This window comes from Micropterus dolomieu, linkage group LG04, assembly GCF_021292245.1.
Source record: "Micropterus dolomieu isolate WLL.071019.BEF.003 ecotype Adirondacks linkage group LG04, ASM2129224v1, whole genome shotgun sequence".
Taxonomy (NCBI): domain Eukaryota; kingdom Metazoa; phylum Chordata; class Actinopteri; order Centrarchiformes; family Centrarchidae; genus Micropterus; species Micropterus dolomieu.
The window spans coordinates 23,753,057-23,775,681 of NC_060153.1; the positions used below are offsets into that span (position 1 = coordinate 23,753,057).

Consider the following 22,625-nt stretch of genomic DNA (forward strand, 5'->3'; position numbering starts at 1 on the left):
GGGGGGGGGGGGGGGGGGGGGGGGGACTGGGACATGACCCAACAGAGGCAAGGAAAACCTTTCTACCCAGTTGTCTTCCTTCAGACACGCGGACACAAACACTCAGTTCTTCTTATCTCTAACTTGTAAACTTGGTATGTACCTGTTTCATAGCTTCAAGGATTCCAGGTTTTTTTTTATCTTGTCATTATACAATTGTTATACAATAGGATTGCACAAGGAGATGCAGTTGTAGCCCCCTCCATGCTACAGAAAATGGTTTGAGAGTAATGTCCCCAGTGTAAAAGAGCCTACATGAGGCCTGGCACGTCTTGAACTAGTTCCCTGATTGCTGCAATATAGGCCAATCTATGCTTAATTCAGATTCAACAGCCCCCACGGTCTCTTTGCGCAGTACTTTGTCTTATAGTTTTTTTCCCCCCTCTGTCGGCCTTGTTGAAATACTGACAGGTGTTTTGTGGTTTGCTTCAAATGCTTTTATTCTTTCTGTGTGTTTGTGTGGAGCGTATCATAGCAAATGTCTAGAAAGTGTGTGTGTTTGCCTGGTAACCCTTGGTGCTAATGCGGTAACAAGTGTTGGGATTAAATGGCATCATGTTGGTAAGAACACTTAATGTTTCCTGATGAGGGACGCCCCTTTGAACTCAGCAAGAATTCTCCTGCCAGACGCTCTCTTTATCAGAACTAATTACCTGGAATCAAAGGTTGTCTGTGTTTCTCTTTACTGTCTGTTACAGGAGACGGCATTAGTAGATTTTCTTTCTGATATGGAATGTAATTTTGATACAAAACTGTACTACTGTACTTTTTAAAATCACATCACTTGTGTTTCCTGCTCATTTGTCCAGTCACCTCTGCTGCCTTTTGGGACTTAAGCCTCACTACAGAGTTAGTTTATAAAAGCCTTTGGTGAGCATTTTCTTCCTTATAATTAGCACCTGTAAATCATGCAAGTAAATGTTTAAGTTTTCATATGCACAAATGCAACCCATTTGGCAGCACTTCAAGAGAGAAGCTGAAAACTTCTGTTGTAGAAACCTGTTGAATGTTAACTTTTCCTTTATTGTACTGTCGACTCTCAGTTTTAAAGACCACAAGCTGTTTTGCATGTTCAAGCTCATTATTTGATAAATACACTATGTTCACCTGCTTGTGGCCAACTTTGTCTGTCGGCTGTTTGATGTTGAGCAGGTAGCTTACAGTGGGTTTATCTGAGCCTTTTCACTAAAAACAGTCGCCTGCTGTTGGAAACATAGTCAATGAGAGTGGAGTTTGTGGGCTGGAAAACAAATACATTGAGCTCAAATATGCTAAACTGCACTGCAGAGTTGGGAGATAATCTCAGTGGGTTTATCACAATGAGCGACTCCTCCTTAGTCATTTGATTGATCATTTATATAATAATTTTGATAAATGCAGCTTTAAGGGTTTTCTGTGATTTCAAATGTATTTGCCTAACTTGAGTGGGAAAACAACCAACCAGATGGACGTAATCTATTGTTTGTCTTCTGGGTTGGATTTTTACGAAAACATTGCTCGGGAAGTCACTGTGTCCTTGAATGCATTTGCAAATCCAAATTCAAAATGGTCCCTTCTAACATCTGTTTCAGCATCCCAAAATTAAGTTGATGTAATGTTCACTGTGATGGTCTATAAGTTCAAAAAAAGTTGAATTTTATTCTGAAGTGAATAGAAATCAGTGATAAATCTAAGATGCTGTTTACTATGCTTTAGGAAATCCTTAGACAAAATTAAGTATATGCTATTTGTAGTTACTGGTGTTAACTTCATTGCATCCATTATTATATACAGTATGATGATTGTGTTTGATTTCCTTGATAATACCCACACTGTAGAGTATGCTTATTATAGAAATTCCACATGTGATGTAATATTTATTCAGAAAAATGAGTTGGTAATTGCAGTGTAAAATAGAAATGGTTGAATACATGATTGACTTTTGGTGATTTAGATATTGTCTGGATTGAACTCTTGAGGTGGTTGTGTTAAAAGACTGGCTTTTGAATTGGCCTACATTCTTCAGATTCTGGTACAACATGGAGTGTAGGCTTTTAAGACCCGATTAGTACAACAGTTGAGGAGTGTGAATCTAGGCGCAGTGCATTCCCAAAGTCTGTCTGATCTGGCATTATGACTTTAACTTTACATGTATTTTCTTCTGGGCACCCCATACTACGTATTAAACACAACAACACCAGTGCAGTCTGTCTGCTGCCGTTTGGATTTGCTGTTAAATGATGTGTATCCTAATGTGAAAAGGTCAGATGTTTGCGGGTCGGTGTGTATTTAAACCTTCAGGTAGTCTACGCCATTATGTGATACTGACCTACAACTACTGCTTTTGTTCACCATACAAACAACTGTGCAAGCGTCAGCTTGCTGGCATATAATTGGCATACGTTGGGAAATGTTCTTGCCCACTTGTGTGCAACCAACAGCAGAAAATAGAACATGCTACTAAAAAATATATATATCAAAAATCACAACAAGGTCCATGTAGCCTTGCAGATGACATGTTATGAAGCCTCCCTTTGAAGAGCAAATCATGTGAATTTCTTTTATAGAAGACTTGATCTAAACCTCTGTTGGCTGGCCTTTCCGCCTCTGTATGGCAGGTTTATGCGATGCATCAAAAGACTGCTTTTAGTAGACGGACAATTGGCTGATGAATGTCTAGTAAGATAGAGCCAGTTAAGAAGAATAAGTCCCGCATTGTACCAAGCAAGTGAGTAGGATAAATTTGAGGTGCCCATTGTAACAGGTATAGTAGTCTTTCTGTATTACTAATGTCTTTTCTGGTCAGAATTTATTACACGGAAATCCTAACAATGTAATATATTCTCTCACGTGATCAAAATATCTACATTGCAGAAATTTCAATGGCTACAGTACAGCTGTACATGCTGGTTCACATCTCCTCTCCTTAATAACTTCATAGCAGACTCATTAGTGACTCATTTCATTTCTGGTAGCCTCTGATGATGGCTATTATTGAAGAAAGGCTTTGGTAGTTTTGTGTTGAGGATGTAGTTAAGGAGCTGAGTCTGCTTCCAGCTCATGTTGCCAAGGATCTGTAGCCATGCACCACTGAGCAAAATTTGTTATTACGCAATCTAGAATGCAACTGCCCCCTCGTGCCGTCACAAAACAGTCTGGAGCGCTGCTCGGGTGTGAAAAAGGTGTGCCTCTTGGGGATCCTACTAGTTTAGAATTGTTGAAGAAAGCTGAGGCACTCACGCGGGTTGTGATTTATTCATAGTAACAGGTAAACAAATAACTATGTTTTTCAGCCATTAAAGCCTTCTTCAGGGGCAAATACAAAATGGTCACCTTTAGGCTGTTTCTTGTCAATATTGGCAAGTAGTCACATGATATTATGGACAGCTAAAGTCACATGACAGACCAAGTTCAGCAGGGGAGATCACACCAAAACCTCACAATGTAAGGGCAAAACACCAAATAGAGAAACCTCTTAATATTCAAGTTTTCAGAACATACAGGCGAGGCAGCTCTTGATGTTTTTTCAGCAAAAAGACAGAGGAGAGAGTTTCAGAAAAGGAGAGAAGTCAATTTCCCAATTCAAAGCAGGTTATTGTGCAACTCCCTATGTTTATGTCCAAAACGAGTCTCTTTGTAAGAGCCTTTTTTATCTGTCTCCACCCCTTATTGAGTTTTCTGTATGGACTATCCCTGATAGCTTTAACACTTTACAACTGCTGTGGTCAGCCTCTTTGTAATATAGAGCCATAGGGTGCTGGGGGTTGCTAGCTCTTATACTATATTTGTCTTTGGCCAGTGTTGCCTTTTACGCTTTGTTCTCCCATTACAAAAACAGCCACATGGACACTCAAGTCTGTACATCCCCATATGAGGTTGATTTCTCTCCTTTTCCTGTAACTTCCTCATCTTGCTTTTTTCTAGGTATCGGGGACCTTTGCCTGTCTGTACTGAAAACCCAAATATTAAGAGGTTTTGAGATGTTTTGTATATATTTCTATATTCCTGTTTGTGCAGTGCTGTTTTGCCTTGACACTGTATGAGATTGTTGCTAAACATAGTCTGTCACGTGACATTACCTGTCTACACTAATCATGTATCAAACATACTTGTCCATATTGATCATGTGAGGAAACAGCTCAAAGGCGACCATTTTGTATTTGCCCTGAAGAAGGCCTTAATGCCTGAAACGCGTAGTCATGTGTTTAACTGTTACTATGACTAAATAGCTATGAGATGATGGCTTTTTAAATCTTTACCCTCTCGAGTGCCTCAGATTGCAGTTCTAAACTAGTAGCACCCCCACGTTCCTTTTAATAAGCTGTTTCCCAAAACAGGGAGCACACTGGACCTGCGTGCTTTCTCTTTTTGAAGGGCAAAGGCATTGACAGCTTATTTAGACTTTATAACTGACGTGATAAGACAGCTATTGCCATAACAGCAGCCTAAGACCGAGAAATACTTGCTTGTGATGGAACAGGTTAGTGCTTCACTTGGAACAACTAAGAGAAAAATAAAAATGCTGAAGACTCACATATTTAATTAAATGCCAAAAGAGCATCTCTGAGTTTCCACCTCGATCACGCTGCAGATTCAGTTCTTGGTTTTGTGGTCTCCAGCTTTGAGACCAGTTTTGTGAAAGTCATTGATGTCCAGAGTGTTGATTGAATGGTCCAAGGCAGCCATGTATTTAATGGCAGGTCCCGTTACTCTAAAGTGAAATACAACAAAGAATGCAAAGAAAGTTCATTCAAGACCCTTCAATCAACACTGTGAACTTCAACAACTCTCTCCCATAGCTAAAAACCATAGAGCCCATTACAGATCTTGTAATGTCACCAAGACAAGTTAGAGGTGCTCATTTTGCATTCAGTTTCAGATCTTGTACCGCTAAAGGAAATAAAAGATATTCATTCAGATATTCTTTTGTAAATTTCTGACACTGTCCTTAGTAAAAAGCCGTATTCTTTTTGTCTCTGGCGAGAGGAAAAGTATCACAGACATGTTTGTTTTGACTGCAGTTATGTCATTAAGATATTATCTCGGTCATATGGGTGTTGTGCATTATGTCATTCTTATGAAATGAAGGGAAATTGGTGCTATTAGTGTCGTTGTATGATGATTAAGAGGAGGGAAAGAATGATGATGATGATCACTGTGTCTATTACATATACATATCTATTAACAGAGGCTGAAATGTCTCTAAATATCAAGTTTGCTGGGGAAAGTTTAGCACAGTCAGTAGATACTTTACTTTATGAAAGTCATCCATTTTGTTATTCTGGCTTCTCTTTGACATCTTCTGAGTCTCTGGCGTGTACTAAAGCTGCAACTAGCTGCTATAAAACACATTGTATTTTTGATGGGTAGATCTGTCAATATTTCATTTATTGTTCAAGCCAAGAACTTGCACCTGTATGTTTACATACACAACAATATCTTTATAGAGTTTCTGTCTAACTTTGACTTGAGCAAAAGGAAAATGAAGGCCCATTCAGGCTGTGCCTCCGAGAAGGACAGAAAGCCCTCCAGCTTGGTCAGCCTAGTAACCAGGATCTGTGAAGCACACTCAGGGAGGCAGAGCCACTTGCTTGTGCAGCAAGTCCCATCCCCCTCCTCCCACATTCCCTCTCTCCCTCTTCTCTCCATATTGTCCTCTTGCCCATTTCCCTCAGTGTTATAAATTACAAACGACACAAACCTCCAGGCCTAATGCCCTGCCATGGACGCCTTCCAAGCTGCACTTTTTGGAGAGCCAAGAGGCTGGCTTCATTGATAACACCGGGCACACTGTCCGTCTCTCCATTTGCTGGCAGGAGGAAAAGCCCAAGACGGGCCCTTCACAGGCCCAAAAGACACCAGCACTTTTTACAATCAGCTGATGGAGCCTACTTTTCTGAGACTTCAGCAGTGGTAGTGTTTCATTTCAGCTGACCGTGGAAAACACATAAATAATGAACAGAACAACCAAAAAAGGAATTTAGCATCCCCACGTTATACTTCACATGATGCCTTATGATTTAACTACTAATGCAAGTTCATGGATTTTAGCTGTCTGCCGGAAACTAATAAAAGTCAATGTGGGGGACATTTGGAAAATTCTCACACCACTGTTTTGGTTTCTGAGAAATTGGCACCAGCCTCCTTTAAGCATTTATTAGCAAAAGCCAATGGGCCATGAAGTGTCATTCGCAATTGCAAGTGCATGTGACCATTTCATGCCACTGCCAAAGCAATATCAAAAGGAAAGTCCACCTAAAACAGCCAACTAAAACATCAACAATACCATGCATCACAGCTTTCATTTAATAGTTTTATTGCTCAAAGAAGATACAGATGTTATTAATACACATAGTTCCACTTAAAGTGGCACCCCATACTGGCAGTAGAAAGTAGCTCTTTCTACTGCTATGTAAAGCACTGACATTGCAGGCATAACAAGAGGTTCTTTTGCTGCTACAAATTGAAATAGTTCCACACTGCAGATATTGTAGTCACTTCATCGTATAGTTTAGGGCCATTCCTATCCTACTTTTACATAAAACCCATTTGGATGCAGCAGCTCATGTGGAGAGTATTTTCAGGGTGAAAATATATGTAAAATCTAATATTTAACGAACCAAATTCAGATCAATTTTGTTACATGTGACGTGACATGGATGAGATGTGTATTATGTAAGTGCAAACAGGGAAAGAGCAGGTGGAATATGCACTTTTCAGAACTTTATTGCACCTCATTCATCTGCAGAACCAGACAGAAACCAGATATCTGCCTATGCGGCTTTGTTGTAAATGCACAGATGCATTTTCAGGTCATTCGGTTCTCTTAGTATGCTTGCACTTTTCCCCTCTCTGGTGTCTCCCAACTAACAGCAAGGGGGAAAACTGCTAATAGAGCCCCACTATGGTCTGCAGGCCCCTGCCACTGCTCCAGCTGAACCTCCAGACCCAGATTCAGGCTTTAAGCTATAACCCCATCCACAGCTGACCCTCCAGCTTGAAATATTCTTCCTGTCCATTGCAGATGGTGATTTGTGCTCACATAGTATTGTAGTGAGTTTACTATAGCGAGTATTGTACTGAGTTACTATAGTTTAGTGTTGTAGTAAGGTCTTGCTTCAAGGGAGAGCTGTCAGTGTTGGTTGATATTGACATTACTGTTCAAAATGTCATAGCAATTAAAGTTTAGGGTGGATTTTCCATTTGTGGATAAGAATTGTAACACGTTTGCGGCAACGTGTTATTTTTATGAGTTCTGGTTAATTAGTAATCAGGAGAGACTTATTGTTAAGAGAAACAATGTTTATGGCCGTTTGAGAGTTACAGGGTCAAAATTTTAATTGTTTGTGCAGATTTATTTGAGTACATTTCTGGGAAATGTGTGAAGAGCGTGTGGTGTTGATTGACACTCTCTGCTTAAAGCTGGGGTTGTTGACGTTGGAGAAACTAGCAAGAGACAGAAACAGCTCTTGTTGTGATTTTGCTGCAAACTGCTTTGGCAACATTGTTTAACTTAAACATTCATGCCACTAAAATTGCTAGATTTTCATGCACAGTGAGAGTACAGGCAGAGTGTGCACAGGTAGACAGGCAGGTACACCAGGCAAGAAAATGATTGGAACAGAGAATTTCAACAAATATAACAAAAAATACTTCTTAAATACAGTATCTACCCTAGCTTTAAAACTGTTCACATCTTTTTACTGTGGGCTGGGTGGCAGTATTTTATTTTAACACAAACTTAAGCCAGTAAAAAATGATGGTGTAAGAATGATGGTGATGGCTTAGATCTTTGTTAAGCTCTTGATAACATTGTATCGCACTGTGATTAAATTACTAGTTGATTAATACTCTATATATTACTAACAGGGCTTTAAGCTACAGTTTTTAAAGGGGAAAAAATAAAAATCATTTTCACATCAGCAAGTCTACAGCCAGCCATGCACCAGGAAATGCCGTAACTGATTCATCATTTAAACAGCGAGTGCTGCAGATTTAACCAGGATACTGTTCTATTAACCAAAAGTCATAACAAGTGTTAAAACCTTTCCACTGGAGTGCAAATTTATTTAAAAACAGGATCAGGTTGTTGTTATATTGAGGGTTTATGTAGCCAGGTTTCAGAATAAATGAATAAGAAGTCAATAATCACTATTGAGAGCGCTTTGATGATTCTGTGTGGATGAGCAATGTGATAAAAACAACATGAGATGCAGGATGGTCTTGCAGGTTTCATGGTTTCCCCAACAACCCACATTCTCTTGTTCGAAGCTCATTGCACAAAGCTTTTTTATCGAGTACTTAGCTCATTCTAGCTTTAAGGATTTTGTCCCGGCTAATTGTTTTAATTGAGGTATTAATTATGAGTTTTAAAGCTCCAAGTACTCCGTGCCAAACAGTGCGCGTTTTCAGGTGTTTAATTAGCTTGCTCTTTCTGTGTCGCAAGTGCGTCACGTGATTCTGTCGCAGCAGTGACAGTGCTGTGTGACATATTGCTGCTGATTTTTTTCACATTCATGCTTGAAGTTTATTGTAAGTATTTATTTATAAAAATATGCTAGGTGGGTGTATGATTTAAACATGTCAATGATTTATTACAGCCTTTTTTTCATACAACTTTACTGTATGGGCTTGTAAAGGATTAAGCACAGTAAGAAGTGACTTATAGTGATTTATATAGCACTTTTATCCAAAGCGCTTTACAATTTGCCTCTCATTCACCCAGTCACACAAACATTCACTCAACAATAGCGGCAAGCTACCCTGCAAGGCCTGACCATCAGCAGCACTTTGGGGTTCAGAGTCTTTTTCTGAGACACTGGTGGAGCCAGGAGCTGGGATCAAGCCGCCTGCCCTGTGATTTGTGGACTGCACACAAAATTTGCTCCTACTAACTACCTGGCAAGTAGGCTAAATCTTGTAAGTGTTGTACTCAACTTTAAACGTCTCATACTATCTATAAATGCAAAAACTTTTCCTATGTGATGATATTTTCATAGTAAAATATAAACGTATGGCCTGCGATGTAGTTGACACAGGATGTAATGAAGTCACAAGCAAAGGGCAGCTGACAGTGTCTTTAGCTTCCGCAATGTGAAGTATTTCCAAGTGAAACTGAAGAGTATGTGGAGTGTAATTATGAGAGAGCTTTTAATAAAGTCCTTCAGATTTGATTGGATTGCTCAAAAGCGGACATGGCTTAGCAAATGTGGTGCAATATGGTGTTGGACAGAGATGCGGAGTCTAAAATTAGATCTCAACCATGCTCTTTGATGGGCGAGGTTAGCTAGTCACCAAATCATAACTTATTGAATCAATGTATGTATTTTCCCCCAAGTTCAAGATGACTCCAGGAAAAGAGAGAGATTTTCGGATAAAACACAAAAACATGGCTCTTTTGACATGTTATTATTTTGACATCTTTGGCACATACCAAGAAAAAAAAATGTCTCTCAAGAAAAAGTTAAACAGTTTGAGAGTTATGCTTATTTACTGTCATTCCGAGAATAAGGGGAGAGAATCGATGTGTTGTGCATTAGGGTTGGGATACTATGTAACTTGTAAGACTAAATTTAATTTCCCTTCATTTTCCACGATTCCCAGAGTCGGTTGCTTGTTTTACTTTCGTGATAAAATCATCAAAATGTTTATCTGTCACATATTAAAACACAGTGTAAGGGGAGCCTAAATAGAGAAGGGCCGACAAACTGACTAAGGAACATTAGTTACTTAGTAAGTCTTAAAGTTAGACATTCTCAAGGACACATGAGTCGTTCATGTGTTTTGCTACTTTAAAACACCCCCAGTTATTGACAGTGTCATGTGCTCATCATTCAGCAGTTGCAACACTCACATAACAGAGCAGCACCTGACCACAGGCCCATTCATTTATCCCCACTGGTTTCCCATTGATGATCTCCTTATGACTGAGGCCCAAAGGAATCTCCACCCAGGGGACCTTTCAACAACAAACGCAGCCAGCTACGACAGCAAGCTGCTTCTCTGAATGAACAACAATGTCATTCCAGCAGCGTGCGTGTGTGCATGTGTGCGTGTCGTCAAACACCACTGGCTAGTAGCAGCAGAATGATCTTGTGACCACGATAATGATGGTTAGGAGCTGTGAGCAGCAAACTTCTCCGCTTTACCCTTATTAGTCCATATCATGCTAAATGTATCGCAACCCAAAGGCCACCTAAGGCAAAGGGACCAAAGCACCAGTGACTTAACACAAACCCCGGGCTGGCTGACATCACACAGAAATAAGTCTGTCTTGTAGTGCATTTCAGCCACCGAGAGTTCAAAGGAAGTGAGCAGGTAGACGTCTGCTGTCTCATTTCAGACCCAATGAACTTGGTGATTTCTGCTGTCACTGGGTGTATAAAGCTCAAGACTTTCTGAGCACAAGACAGTGTCTGTAACCACTGGACCACCCTGTCTCACTATGTGCAGGTTACTACATTTCACATAAACCGCTTTATAATAAGAATTTTGTGCCGTAAAACAATCTCCCTGTGTGCTGTTAATCACTGCAGCTGAACTGTTGGAGAAACCTGAATGTCAGGACAGAGCTGTTTCTTCCTTGTTTATGGCTATTATAATTACTTAGTGAAGTTCAATGTGATAGTGATTTATTGCTACAGTACCTGGGGTATGTACCATCTCTCAATCCATCAGAGACTTCAGAACAGCTGTAAACTTACCTCTTAGGCCCATTGTAGTCATTTCAGTCTCCATGCTGTATCCTCAGGAAAATATTGTGTCTATTTTGTTATGCTATTGAAATAATAGCAATAAAATTTGAAATGCAACAGTAGTAGTTGGAGATATGAATGTGGTGACATAAAATATAAATAGACCTACAGCTTGTTATCTGTAATTGCTTGCTGTTTAGCTTGGTTAACCTTTTCTGTCTTTGTCTGATGTGTGAGTGTGCAGCTGTGTGTGCGTGTGCAAATAAATCTTATGTCTGAGTGTTTCAGACTTAAGTTGGTCTTGGACATTATAATCTGTATCCTCATCATGTTGAGCATTACTCTGTATAGGTTGGGAAATAATGACTGTTGATACAATCTGAGGGGAAGCATCGTGACACAAATGTTAGCGTGCCAGCCTGTTTTGGCACAATTGGCCAAATGAAGTGGAAAAGAAAAAAAAGTATGATCGTGTTTGTAGAAGTATGAACAACCATGTGAATAACACCTGTGCACGTTTTGCTTATGTGCAGCCTGTAGAAGCAGGTTCCAGCTGTAATGTGTTTGAGAAATGCTTTGAAAAATGCTATGATTAAATCCCTGTTAGCTAGTATTGGCATGATCATTTTCAAATATTAGCTACCTGCATCTTAACGATTACTTGGAGCATTTGCCAGGTAAACACCAGCTTGTCCTAAACTCTCCACTCCATGGTTAGGCTTTAGTTAGGCTTAGAAGTTAGGCTTTTCCTTTGAAAGGTGTAGTCTCTACAATTTCAACACAGTTCTCGTACACCATAAAGTCTTATTGATAAGAGTAAAAAAAGTGTGACAAAGAGGGAGCCAAAGAATCCCTTGTGTCATTTCAGACCCTTACTAGAGTACTTTCCCTTTAAGTGAGCAAGTATGGTTAATTTGTTCCCTTATTTATCTTGATATTATGAATGCCTCAAAAGGCATTTCATTTATCAGTTGTATCTATAATACAGACACTTCTACACATAAACATACAGACAGACATTCCACTTATGTCTGCAGATAAAGACACAGAATTATGTTATTGTATTGCTTGTGTATTCAGACTAAATGTTTGTGTAAATTAAGACGCTTTAAATAGTCGACATGTTACCGGCATCGGGGTAATGTTTTTGTCCCTGTCAGTGGAAAAATGGGTCAGAATGGTTGGAAACATTCACCGGAGGTAGATTTAGAAGAAAGACCGATGTCCAATGGGTTCCCATCACCGTGACATTGCACTATATTTGTCAGTGCTCAAATATTTGGAAAAATAGGGGGAGAGCAAGACAGGGAGGGGGGCAGTGATGAGTGTCCACAACAGATACTGACCCCTCATACTCCCACCCCAACTCTCCGAGCCTTATGTGCCTATTTATAGGGGGCAATTGCGCTATGGAAAAATATGACAAAGCTGCATTCCATAAATAAGCTGGGAATGGTGGAAAAGAGCACACGGCTTGGTCTCTGAAGGCCGGGGAGGAGGTTCTCAGGCTTGATTTTGGATTATGGATGGATGGATGGATAGATAGACAGATATATAGATGGATTGTTGGTTTGTCCCGGTGCAGCTATCAAGAGTTGGAGTGCTTTTAATTTGGGCCTTTGTCAATCTGCAGGGTAAAATTAGCCCTTTGAAAATATTGTTGTATCCTCGGTTAAGTATTTTCCACAGTATTAATTACTGTGGTGACAGACACTTTGGCACACTGGTGATTAAAAGTTGTTAGGTTGATTTATATTTTAAAGTGTTTTTGCCTCCAACACTGTGGTATCACTGGAAGCATGGGTCATGCTCAGTGTGTTTTTTCCAGGGAATTAAGAAATCTGATGTGTTATCACATTGATTTATATGAAATTTAATCCAGACATCCATGGCCGCTAGAGGATGAAGCCTACAACCTTTTGGTGATCCCCTAACTTTTCCTGTAGCATCACCAGTCTGTTTACATTTTTCATTTTTAGTGAAAGGTCTCAACAACTATTGGATGGATTCCCATGAAACTTGGTAATCACTGGTTTTGTAATCACTTTGGCTATCACTAGCTTTTCATCATTATCAAGTCAAAATGTCACTTTGTCCAATACTTTAAGACTAAATATTTGCAAAACTAATGACATTCCCATCAGCCTCAGCCGTACTTTGTTTTAAGTGCGAATTAGCGTTAGCAAACTGACACTTAAAACATAATGAACATGGTAAACATTATGCCTCCTTAACATGGGGCGTGTTTGTATTGCTTTGGTGAGCATATTAGCGTGCTGCCGTGAGCACCACTGGGCTGAAGGGAAGGGATGTAGGGAAACTCTGGGACCCACAGTTTTTAATGAATTAAAAACTAAATTTTGTTTTATCATAAAGTTAATCAAAATTAACTAAACTTTTTACAGACATTATGCCCGTGGAGACGTTGCTTGACCTCAGTATTTACTAAAATCCTGGATACGTCCCTGTAGAGTAGATCTTTTGCAGTGCATCTTCATCCTTTCAAAGTTCATGTTTTAATGCACTCAACTGAACAAATGTGTTGTGATCCCTGACTCTCTCCTCAGTGAGATTAAGAACTTCCTGGTACCTTAGTCATTTTCTGCTTTGTTGTTAAGGGCAACAAAATAATCCTGTGTGTGTGTGTGTGTGTGTGTGTGTGTGTGTCTTTAATTCACCCAATAACAAATGTAAATCGTCATTTACAGGTCTATTGATACACCCATTATTCTCAGAAACGTTTTAGAAATCGCACAGGAGAGCCTTTTAATGATTAAAACATTTCAGTTTTTGACCCAAGAAAATCAACCTTAATGGTTGAAACTGAAAGTGAATTGACCCTCGACACTGATGTGTGCAGTGCGCCTGTGTGCTGGACTACCCAGCATGCATTCAGCCTCAGCCCAGCTAGACAGCCCCAGATGTCAGGCAACAGTGGTGGCTTATAGGACCCCAGACGACTGGTTTTCACAAGTACACGCTCTCCCCATGGTCCGCTTCCAAGTTCCAGGCTCCAGAGGGTCAGCATCCTAACTCTGCCACCCCCCCTCCCCCCCGCAAAACCCACTGCCATAACAGCAGCTAAGGACCTATGAATAAACAGACTGTCATTGTCTCGTAATGTATTTATGGAAGACAGAAGCTGCATTTTTTCTGTCGCTTGTGTGGTATTTTGTCTTTGTGGGAAACTGGAAAGTATGCACTAATTTTGTGGGACAGCGAAACAAAACGATCTAGAGTGGAACTACTGTGTGAAAGATGAGTGTGTGTGTGTGTGTGTGTGTGTGTTAAGAGAGACAGAAATAGACTTTAGATACACTTTAGAAGACATCAGAAGATGAGGTTTCATGGCTACAGTACTCGTAAATTGTCAATTTTAGATCATTCATTTACATAAAATTGTCCCAGCTGAAACCACCATCATTTTGGAAGAACAGCTGCGGTGCTTATGAAGGTCATCTGATGAAGCTGTCTTTTGAGTTAGTAAGTCACTTCAGACAAGAGTGCTTGCAATAAATGAAATGTAATAAGATCAAGATCAAAGTATCCAAATATATCTATCCATCCATGACCTTGAAAAGTTCATGCATTTGTTGGTCCTCCACAGACAAAATCAAGTATATCAACAACTGTTAAATGGATTGCCATGACATTTTGTACAGACATTCATGGTCCCTACAGCCATGCTAGTGGCTCTGTGAGGCTGTAGTTAGGCACCGTGGTGCTAACATTAGTATACTACCATGCACACATTTATTCATTTAGCTGACGCTTTTATCCAATGCAGCTTACAATTGCTCCACCAGGTTGCACACCTCTGGTGCAACTAGGGGTTAAGTGTCTTGCTCAGGGACACATTGGTGGAGACAACTACATCAGAAGAAGAATGGTGACACAGTGGGGAATTGAACCCAGGTCTCTCACACCAAAGGCATGCATCTTATCCACTACTCGATGACCAACCCCTCATTGTCACCCCCAATGACCATTTTAACATGCTGATGTTTTGCAAGTAATCTTCACCATGGTAATTGGAATGTTAGCATGTTAGCATTGTAATATTTGTTAGTTCACACTAATCACAAAGTGTAAGCTGATGCTGTTGGGAATGTCATTAGTTTTGTTTTTGACATGAATGTGTGTTCAGAATTTCATTAGGCTGAAATGTCTCAATATCTCATGGAAAAAGTCAGGGAGCACCCAAGTCACTAGGATTCACCCTCTGGGAACCACGGGTGTCTGTACAGTCTATTTTAAAACATACTTCACAGGATAAGTAATACATTTGACCTGCTGGTGGCGCTAGATGAAAAGTTGGGATCACATCAGAGTAGTGGGCTTCATCTTCAGGGCACCATGAATGTCTGGACAAAATGTAACGGCAATCCATCAAATAGTTGTTGAGATTGAACAAAGTGGTCGTTTCACCGGCCAAGTGACCATTATTGGCATCCCAGAGCGATGGCGCTGCCGTGGAAACACATTCATTCAAAACATGTCACTAGTTGTATATGTAGCCTAATGATTTCCATAGAAACTATACGGATTAGTATAAAGAGAACGGTGGGTGTATGATTTTCCCTTTGCCGTCTGTTCCATGGAATTTTTGAAATGCCTTCATCCTTATATTGTAGCCCATGGGACAGACTGTAGAATAAACACTATTAAACTTTTTGTAAACATGTTTTTAATTTCTGAGGAATAGCTTCCCATTCATTTTTCACAGTGTTTGTTATTCTTTTGTTTTTAACAAGTGACCTATGCAGCCTCTGTTAAAGCTCTTACAACGGGTCAACTCTAATAGTTAACCCAACTTAAACTCCTCAGTAGAAGGAGGTGATGGAAAGTGTTCTTGATGGGATTAGTTTCGCTGCACTGTTACATTTGTGTGTTTAGTGTATGTGAGCACGTGGCTGCTTGAAGAGCAGAACAGATTGTGTGTGATCTCAGTGATATCTTCTACCTCTTATCAGTTGGCTCACTTAAAGGTCGTAGGTCGGGCTTCGTTTGTGTCAGCAAGGTGAGGTTATGTTGACACACATTCCCATTGGTTGCTCCTCTTCCTCTGATAAAGCCAAACCTGTCATTACCATAGACGCAGTAGGGGCACAATAACAAAGAACTGTTTTACTATGTATTCAATCGAATACTAAAACAATATACTTAAATTAATCATTACAATGTGTACTTTTTGTTGAGACTACGTCAGAGGTGTTGCTTTAACTTTCATTTGTTGAGGTTGTGTTCTGCGGTGTTGATGGATTACATTCAGTTAAGTTTATAGTTTATTATTACAGTTTACTGTTATTTTGTCCATTCAGTATTTTATATTAATTTGTGAAGTTTCTCTTGAATATTAATCACTGTTTTCCTTTGGCCACAAAATATTCAATGGCCTGAGATATTATTCTTGAGGCTGAAAATCTTTGACCTTGGTCTCAACCCAAGGTCTACTTGCCAGCTTGTTTTGGAGCTTTCAACCACATTTCCAACCCGTTGTCATTCCCGTTGTCATATACTGACGCGTGTGTAATGGCCATCTGCGCTGTTGTTTACCTTGTGCATCTGTGTGAGGCCAGAAAGCCTTTCTAACACGTGGTTGAAGTTGTGAAATGGTTGCAGTCTGGTTAGGTTTTGGCAACAAAACCTTTGGTTATGTTTAGTGAAAGGGTTAGGGGTTTGGGTTAAAATAACTATGTTATTAGTAACTAGGCTACATCATGAGCTATGTAACACATATGTACGTAAACGTAGGTATGTAAGTTAAAATAACTTAACGTTGACTTTTGGTTTCAAACGTGATACGAACAGCAGTGTCCTGGATGAACGTCCTGTGTTTGTTTCAACCATCTATCCACCCAATCAGGACTTTGTTGCTCTTTATACTATGTCAGCTGACATCCTAAAGGATTTCTGGCAGCCCGGTGCCACTCATACAGACACTGAAGGGTACCTTGTGTGACATCTCGCTATAGTTGCTAAGTTGTCATCACGTGACCTAGGTTTAAGACTTCTGTCATGTGATAGCAGGCGGGTGTATGTAGTGGGAGACTATAACCATAAGTCATTCTGGTTATGAGGATCATAATAAGTAAACAGTAATTATTTATTAGTTAGATTTATCATAATACTTAAATGGAAAATAGTTCAAGATCTTGAAAAAATTGTAAATGGACCTTGGTTTTAATAGTATATGGTTTTGCTCAACTTTTTGCTTTGGACAAAGTTTGACTTAAAACAACATTTAGATAAATGTCACTGTCATGTATGATCAATACGTTGTTAAGCTACATTTAACATGTTAATTGTTATAACATGCTAATTAGTGAGCTTTAGAGGTGCTGGTAAGTGGATTTTGTTGCCTTTGAACAGAGCCAGAATAGCTGTTTCCCTTGGTTTATAGTCTTTATGCTAAGCTAAGCTAACCGACTGCTGATGCTAGCTTCATATTTACCGTACGTACATGAAAGTGATATAGATCTTCTCATCTAACTAAGTAAGAAAAAGAACTATTCCTTTTAATGACAAAGACAAGAGACTGTAATGTTACTTTGTTCAAACAATCTTAAAACAACTTGATTTGTCCTTAAAACAAATAATTTAAAATAAATCTTACTTCACTGGCATGTTTTCTGATTTTTCATGTTAATTTCAGTTCACACTTTCAAGGTAATAGTGACATGAAGTCGACAGTCTTTGCCTAGAAACTTCAATTTGGAAGCTGATATGGAAATTCATATCAGCTTGGAGTGGAGTGGAGGCCATTAAAAAGAAGGAAGTGAGCATTGATCTGCTTCTGTGCTGTGCTCGCCACTCTATTTGCCTTTCCCTCTCTGGACAGTTTAGAGTAATTGCTTGCTCAAGGACTTATGAGGCCTGATTGCAGTAACCCACTGAAGCTCCATTTGTGTTTGTCCTAGTTAAACCAGACCATCAGTGATAAGGCAACATGCTCAGGATGTCATTGACATCTTAAAAGAAATAGAAACACTATTTTGACATTTGAACATAAGGCTTGTATAGAGGAAATTTCATGCCATTTTGCAGAGTCTTTGTAATAGTGGATTTTTAGTGTTTACATTATTAATACCTCTCTTTGGGGATTAGGTGTAACCTGAGGATATTTCTTGAAAGCATCAAGTCTGCATCTAATGCTCACAACATTCCCACATTCAGACTCTCAGGCTCTGTATTCTCCGCATCAGTGTGCTGTCATAGCGTTGTGAGGAAGCAGTGAGCTGCAGTGCAATAAAACACTCTTGGTGATCAGCCCTCAGTCCCTTCGGTCTGTGCCTGCCTGCACCAAAGCAGCCGACATTAGGTAAAGCAGCATCTGAGCACTGACTCAGTGATGTACCTGGGCTCTCCAAAAATAAACACACACATGCTTGCGCACCCATACATCCATGCACTCTGACACACGTGCGTGCACACGTACACACAGGCACACTGACGTCATCCATTATTTACACCCAGGTGTATCTGCATGCAAATGGCCCATTCCAAGACAATCTGATCACACAGCGGAGGCTTCGCCCGGTCTGTTCCTTCCCTCGGTGAGAATATCGCCGGGGCGGAATGGAAACTTCATTTTGCAGGGCTAATATTAGCCTGGGCCTCTGGAAAATTCCTTTTAAATGATCACAAGCTGAGAAAAGGCAAAGAATTTGTTTAGCGTTTTGCTTGACAGTATTCTCTGCATACGCGGCAGTTTGTTTCTATTTTTTATTTTTTTTTTAGATGGTACAGCTCACTGGAGGGTCCTGGGAACACGGATGTGGTGGAAGGGAGGGCTAAGGGGACTCATATGATGAATTTTAGGACTGTTTGACTGTCAGTCTGTCTGTCTCTCTGGCTGTCTGAGTTTCTCCTGGCACTGTTAACACTTCCATGTCCTGCATCCCTGGTTGTTTAACTTATTCAGAGAGCAGTTACTCCTTCAGATCTTTTTGTGCCACCTGCTCTCTGTGTGATTTGGTTTATAAGACTGTTGTAATACACACTGAAGCCTCAGTGCTACGACAATTCCAATGCTATCTGACACGAGTGATTCTTTGTTCCTATTTCACAGTATAACACACTATCTATAAAGTATTAATTTTATTTAAATTAAACACTATAAATTGGATCAAAATGAAAATAGCCATGTGTGTCCCTGTCTGTTTGTTCCCTTATACCACCATCACTGCCTGACCTATAGTTAACTCTCTTTATCATTATATGGCCCTAACTTTATAACCTGTGTGTGTGTGTGTGTGTGTGTCTGTGTGTCTGTGTGTCTGTGTGTCTGTGTGTGTGTGTGCTCATACATGTTTTGCTAGGAAAATCCCACCTGGCCATAGTTCAAAGGGTGAACAATGAGGGTGAGGGAGATCCTTTCTACGAGGTTCTGGGTATCGTCACCCTCGAGGACGTTATTGAAGAAATCATCAAGTCGGAGATCCTGGACGAGACTGACTTGTACAGTAGGTGTCCCTCTCGGAGCTCATGCCCCTTAGACTGTAAGGCCTCAAGGCATCTCCAGCCTGTCACAGTAAGAGCGCCAGTCTAAAATCCACTACCTGCTATAAACTGATCCAAGCCCAGCGGTCGGGCTTTACTTAACAGCTCTGTTACACAGTGACCATTTAAAACATTTATGGTATCTAGGGGTGGAACAGTATAGCATGGCACAATATATCATGATACAAAAATGTGATAAAATGCATTGTGGAGATGAAAATGTATTTCAGTTTTAACAAAATATGATCAGTTTGTCAATTCCAAATGCCACTTAATACAATTTTTAATATTTGCAAAGGATCAAATGATTACATGTAATGTGAAAGTTGTAACTTATAGTGATAATATGACCCGATCCTGTTTCCCCCTCAGCTCTACGGAGTTTTTTTAGCTTCTTTCAGGGCATTGTTTTGGTTTTACTGCCCTCAAATTCTGCTTTCATCAACACCATTTTCAGATGCAACGGCAGCTATTTTTAGTGAAAAAGATCTGATAAACCCACTGTACACTACCTGCTCAGCACCAAACTACAGACACAGTAACACCTAGCTGATAAACATAGAGGAGCATTTAGCAAATTGATGTTAGTGTCGCTCCATCTCTGCTGGAGGTATAAACAAGAAACTGATTGCCATAACAACATGCCATAACACATTAGCCGTAACAGCTTACAATATATGATATACAGTATCTCACAAAAGTGAGTCCAACCTTCTCATTTTTGTAAATATTTGATTATATTGTTTCATGTGACAACACTGAAGAAATGACACTTTGCTACAATGTAAAGTAGTGAGGGTACAGCTTGTATAACAGTGTAAATTTGCTGTCCCCTCAAAATTACACATTACACAGCCATTAATGTCTAAACTGCTGGCAACAAAAGTGAGTACACCCCTAAGTGAAAATGTCCTGTTAGTTTCATTCCTGTCAAACTGTTAAACCCTGTTTCATGTATCACACCAAACCATGAGCTGGGTGTACTCGCTCACCTCTAATGGTAACAGAAAAGGGCTGCAGACATGGCTTATGTGCCACTCTATTTGTTGCCCTGATACATATGGCTTTAAGTAATGCTAAGAATGTGGTAAGCTAACAGTGTAGCCCCCTAAAGCGGTCTTTTAGTTCTGAGAAGAACACCACAGCTACATTTCCAGAAAAAGCAATAAGCTTTGGGTAACTCAAGTTTAGTCACCCTATGACCCGGGAGGACTAGCTCAATATCTGCTGAAAAAGTTTTAGTTTGTGTCTTATGCTTGACTTTTAATTTTGCCTTCTCAGCTGACAACAAGACGAAGAAGAAAATCACCCATCGGGAAAGGAAGCAGGATTTCTCGGCCTTCAAGCCTACCGACAATGAAATGAAGGTTAAAATATCACCTCAGCTTCTGCTGGCTACCCTGCGTTTCCTAGCAACAGGCAAGTGGGCTGCGTTGCTGCTTGACTTCCCCCAGTGTGCCCTCAGCCCCTCACTGTGGGGAAAGTGTGTGTGTGTGTGTGTGTGTGTGTGTGTGAGCTGTTTGTGTGTGTATGTGCCCGTATGGGCTTTGAGTTTTGGGCAAGTGGGTGTAGGGAGGAGTGAGTATGTGTGTAGAATGAGTATCTGTTGTTTGTGTGTGTGGGGGAATGAGTTGTGTGAAGACTCACAACAAGTGTGTTGGTTTGCATGTGTGTGTGTTTATGAATAGGTGGAAGGCCTCTCAGGAGCACGGCACGGGATGTCTGTTCAGGCTGCGCGCGGATCCCAAAAAAACGCAGACGTCTATTTGCTTGCATGTCATGCACCGGAGGTTACATGTTGAGATCTTAGCTCACAGCTTTAAAAACACCACCCTGTTTACTTACACTCGTTCCTCAGTGACATCACGTCCAGCATTTTTGGCCTATGATCGAGGTTCTCACACACGTCGACATACTTAGTGTAAAATGTGAAATATTTCACCCGCTTTCCCTTGGGAAATGGATTTCTGAACAGGCTGCAGAATGTCCAAGTACTACTACAGCAGCAGCAGTAGTTGACTATGCCTCATTGCAGTTGGATTTGCTTTAGAACTTTGACCTAGCAGCTAAGTGTTGATTAAGTTCCTCTAAAGGCTATTAGGGAGTTTAGTTCCTGGTGGTGGAGCCAGCAGCCAGCTGACACATATCACCGCCGCTGAGTTAAAGGAGCTGATTGCTGATTGGCCCATTAGGTAGTTGAAGCAGGCCAGTCACAATCTGGATACGGTGTTTAAAAGGTATAAATGAGTTTGTGGTCACATTTGTATGTTAGTTCACTCAGATACATGCAGTTATAGCTTAAACTAAATTTCAAAGCATTAGTTAGTCTGGCAATTTTAGATGTAGTCAAGTTCTTTTTTTTTCATTTATATAGCTCAACAATCACAAATATGCCTCAAAGGGCTTTCCAATCAAACCAACATACACTCACTGTCCTTTCATCATTAGCATAGTTGACGTCCCTAAAATTGCCATGTAAGTCTATTTGTGCCGCTCTGTTTGTGGGCAAGTTTCATTCACAAAAATGACACCCAAGAGTGCTTTCGGAAATCATCAGCAGACAAAAAAGTAGCAAATTTAGCAGTGTCTGTAGTGGTACAAGGGGACCAAGAACAGCAAATATTAATAGTACACTACAGCAGCCTACAATCAGTCATTAGAGCAGTAAGAGAAATAAATCTTTTGACGCCTAGGTAGATGCTACAAAACGCCTTTCTAAAGCAATGTGTTCCATAACTCAGATGAGAGACGGTCAAGTGGACATGACAGTCGTGCACATACTAAACGAGAAAATATTAGCCTATGTTGGGCCTATGTGATGTTACATTGTCTGATGCGAGGGAGCTATTCACCTGGACCGAAATATGGCGATAAAATCAGAAAATAAAAAAAGATTTGTCTAACATAGCAGTAATTTAAAAAAAAGCTGTGATGGTGATGATATTGTAATTGTAATTTTTCACTGGTTATTTACTTTTTATTTTATTTTATTTTTGTCACATATTTAACTCCACAGTCGTTTGGTTTAGGGCATTATGATTCATAAAGCAAATGGAGAGTGTCACACTATCTGTACCAGACTCGTACGAGTGGTCTGGAGAACTCTGTAATGTGTACGTGCCACTTAAGAATCAATCCGTTTGTATGAGCAGTTCTTGCACGAGGCCCATTTGTTGAATAGATGTTCAGTTTATAAAATGTCAGATGTAAGTGATGAATGTCAATTATTGCGGAGCCAAAGGTGACATCATTAAATTGCTTGTATTGTACAGCCAACGCTCCAAAACCAATTATTATTTGTAGTTTATAATAAAATTACCTTGAAAAATGTAAATCATTCATCATGTAAAAAAAGTCTAAAATATCACAGAATTTTTTAAACTCTTTAACTCTTTATTTTGATATCAGCCT

General features: G+C 40.0%; 1 protein-coding gene across 2 annotated transcripts in view; it reads left to right on the top strand.

Moving 5' to 3' along the window:
- cnnm2b (cyclin and CBS domain divalent metal cation transport mediator 2b) overlaps positions 1 to 22,625 on the top strand; it is a 37,798-nt gene that overhangs the window by 5,075 nt on the left and 10,098 nt on the right. For both annotated transcript variants that reach the window (XM_046047980.1, XM_046047981.1), the window contains exons 2-3: positions 19,034 to 19,177; positions 20,496 to 20,633. In XM_046047980.1, the coding sequence (XP_045903936.1) occupies positions 19,034 to 19,177; positions 20,496 to 20,633 (282 nt within the window). The remainder of the gene's footprint in view (positions 1 to 19,033; positions 19,178 to 20,495; positions 20,634 to 22,625) is intronic.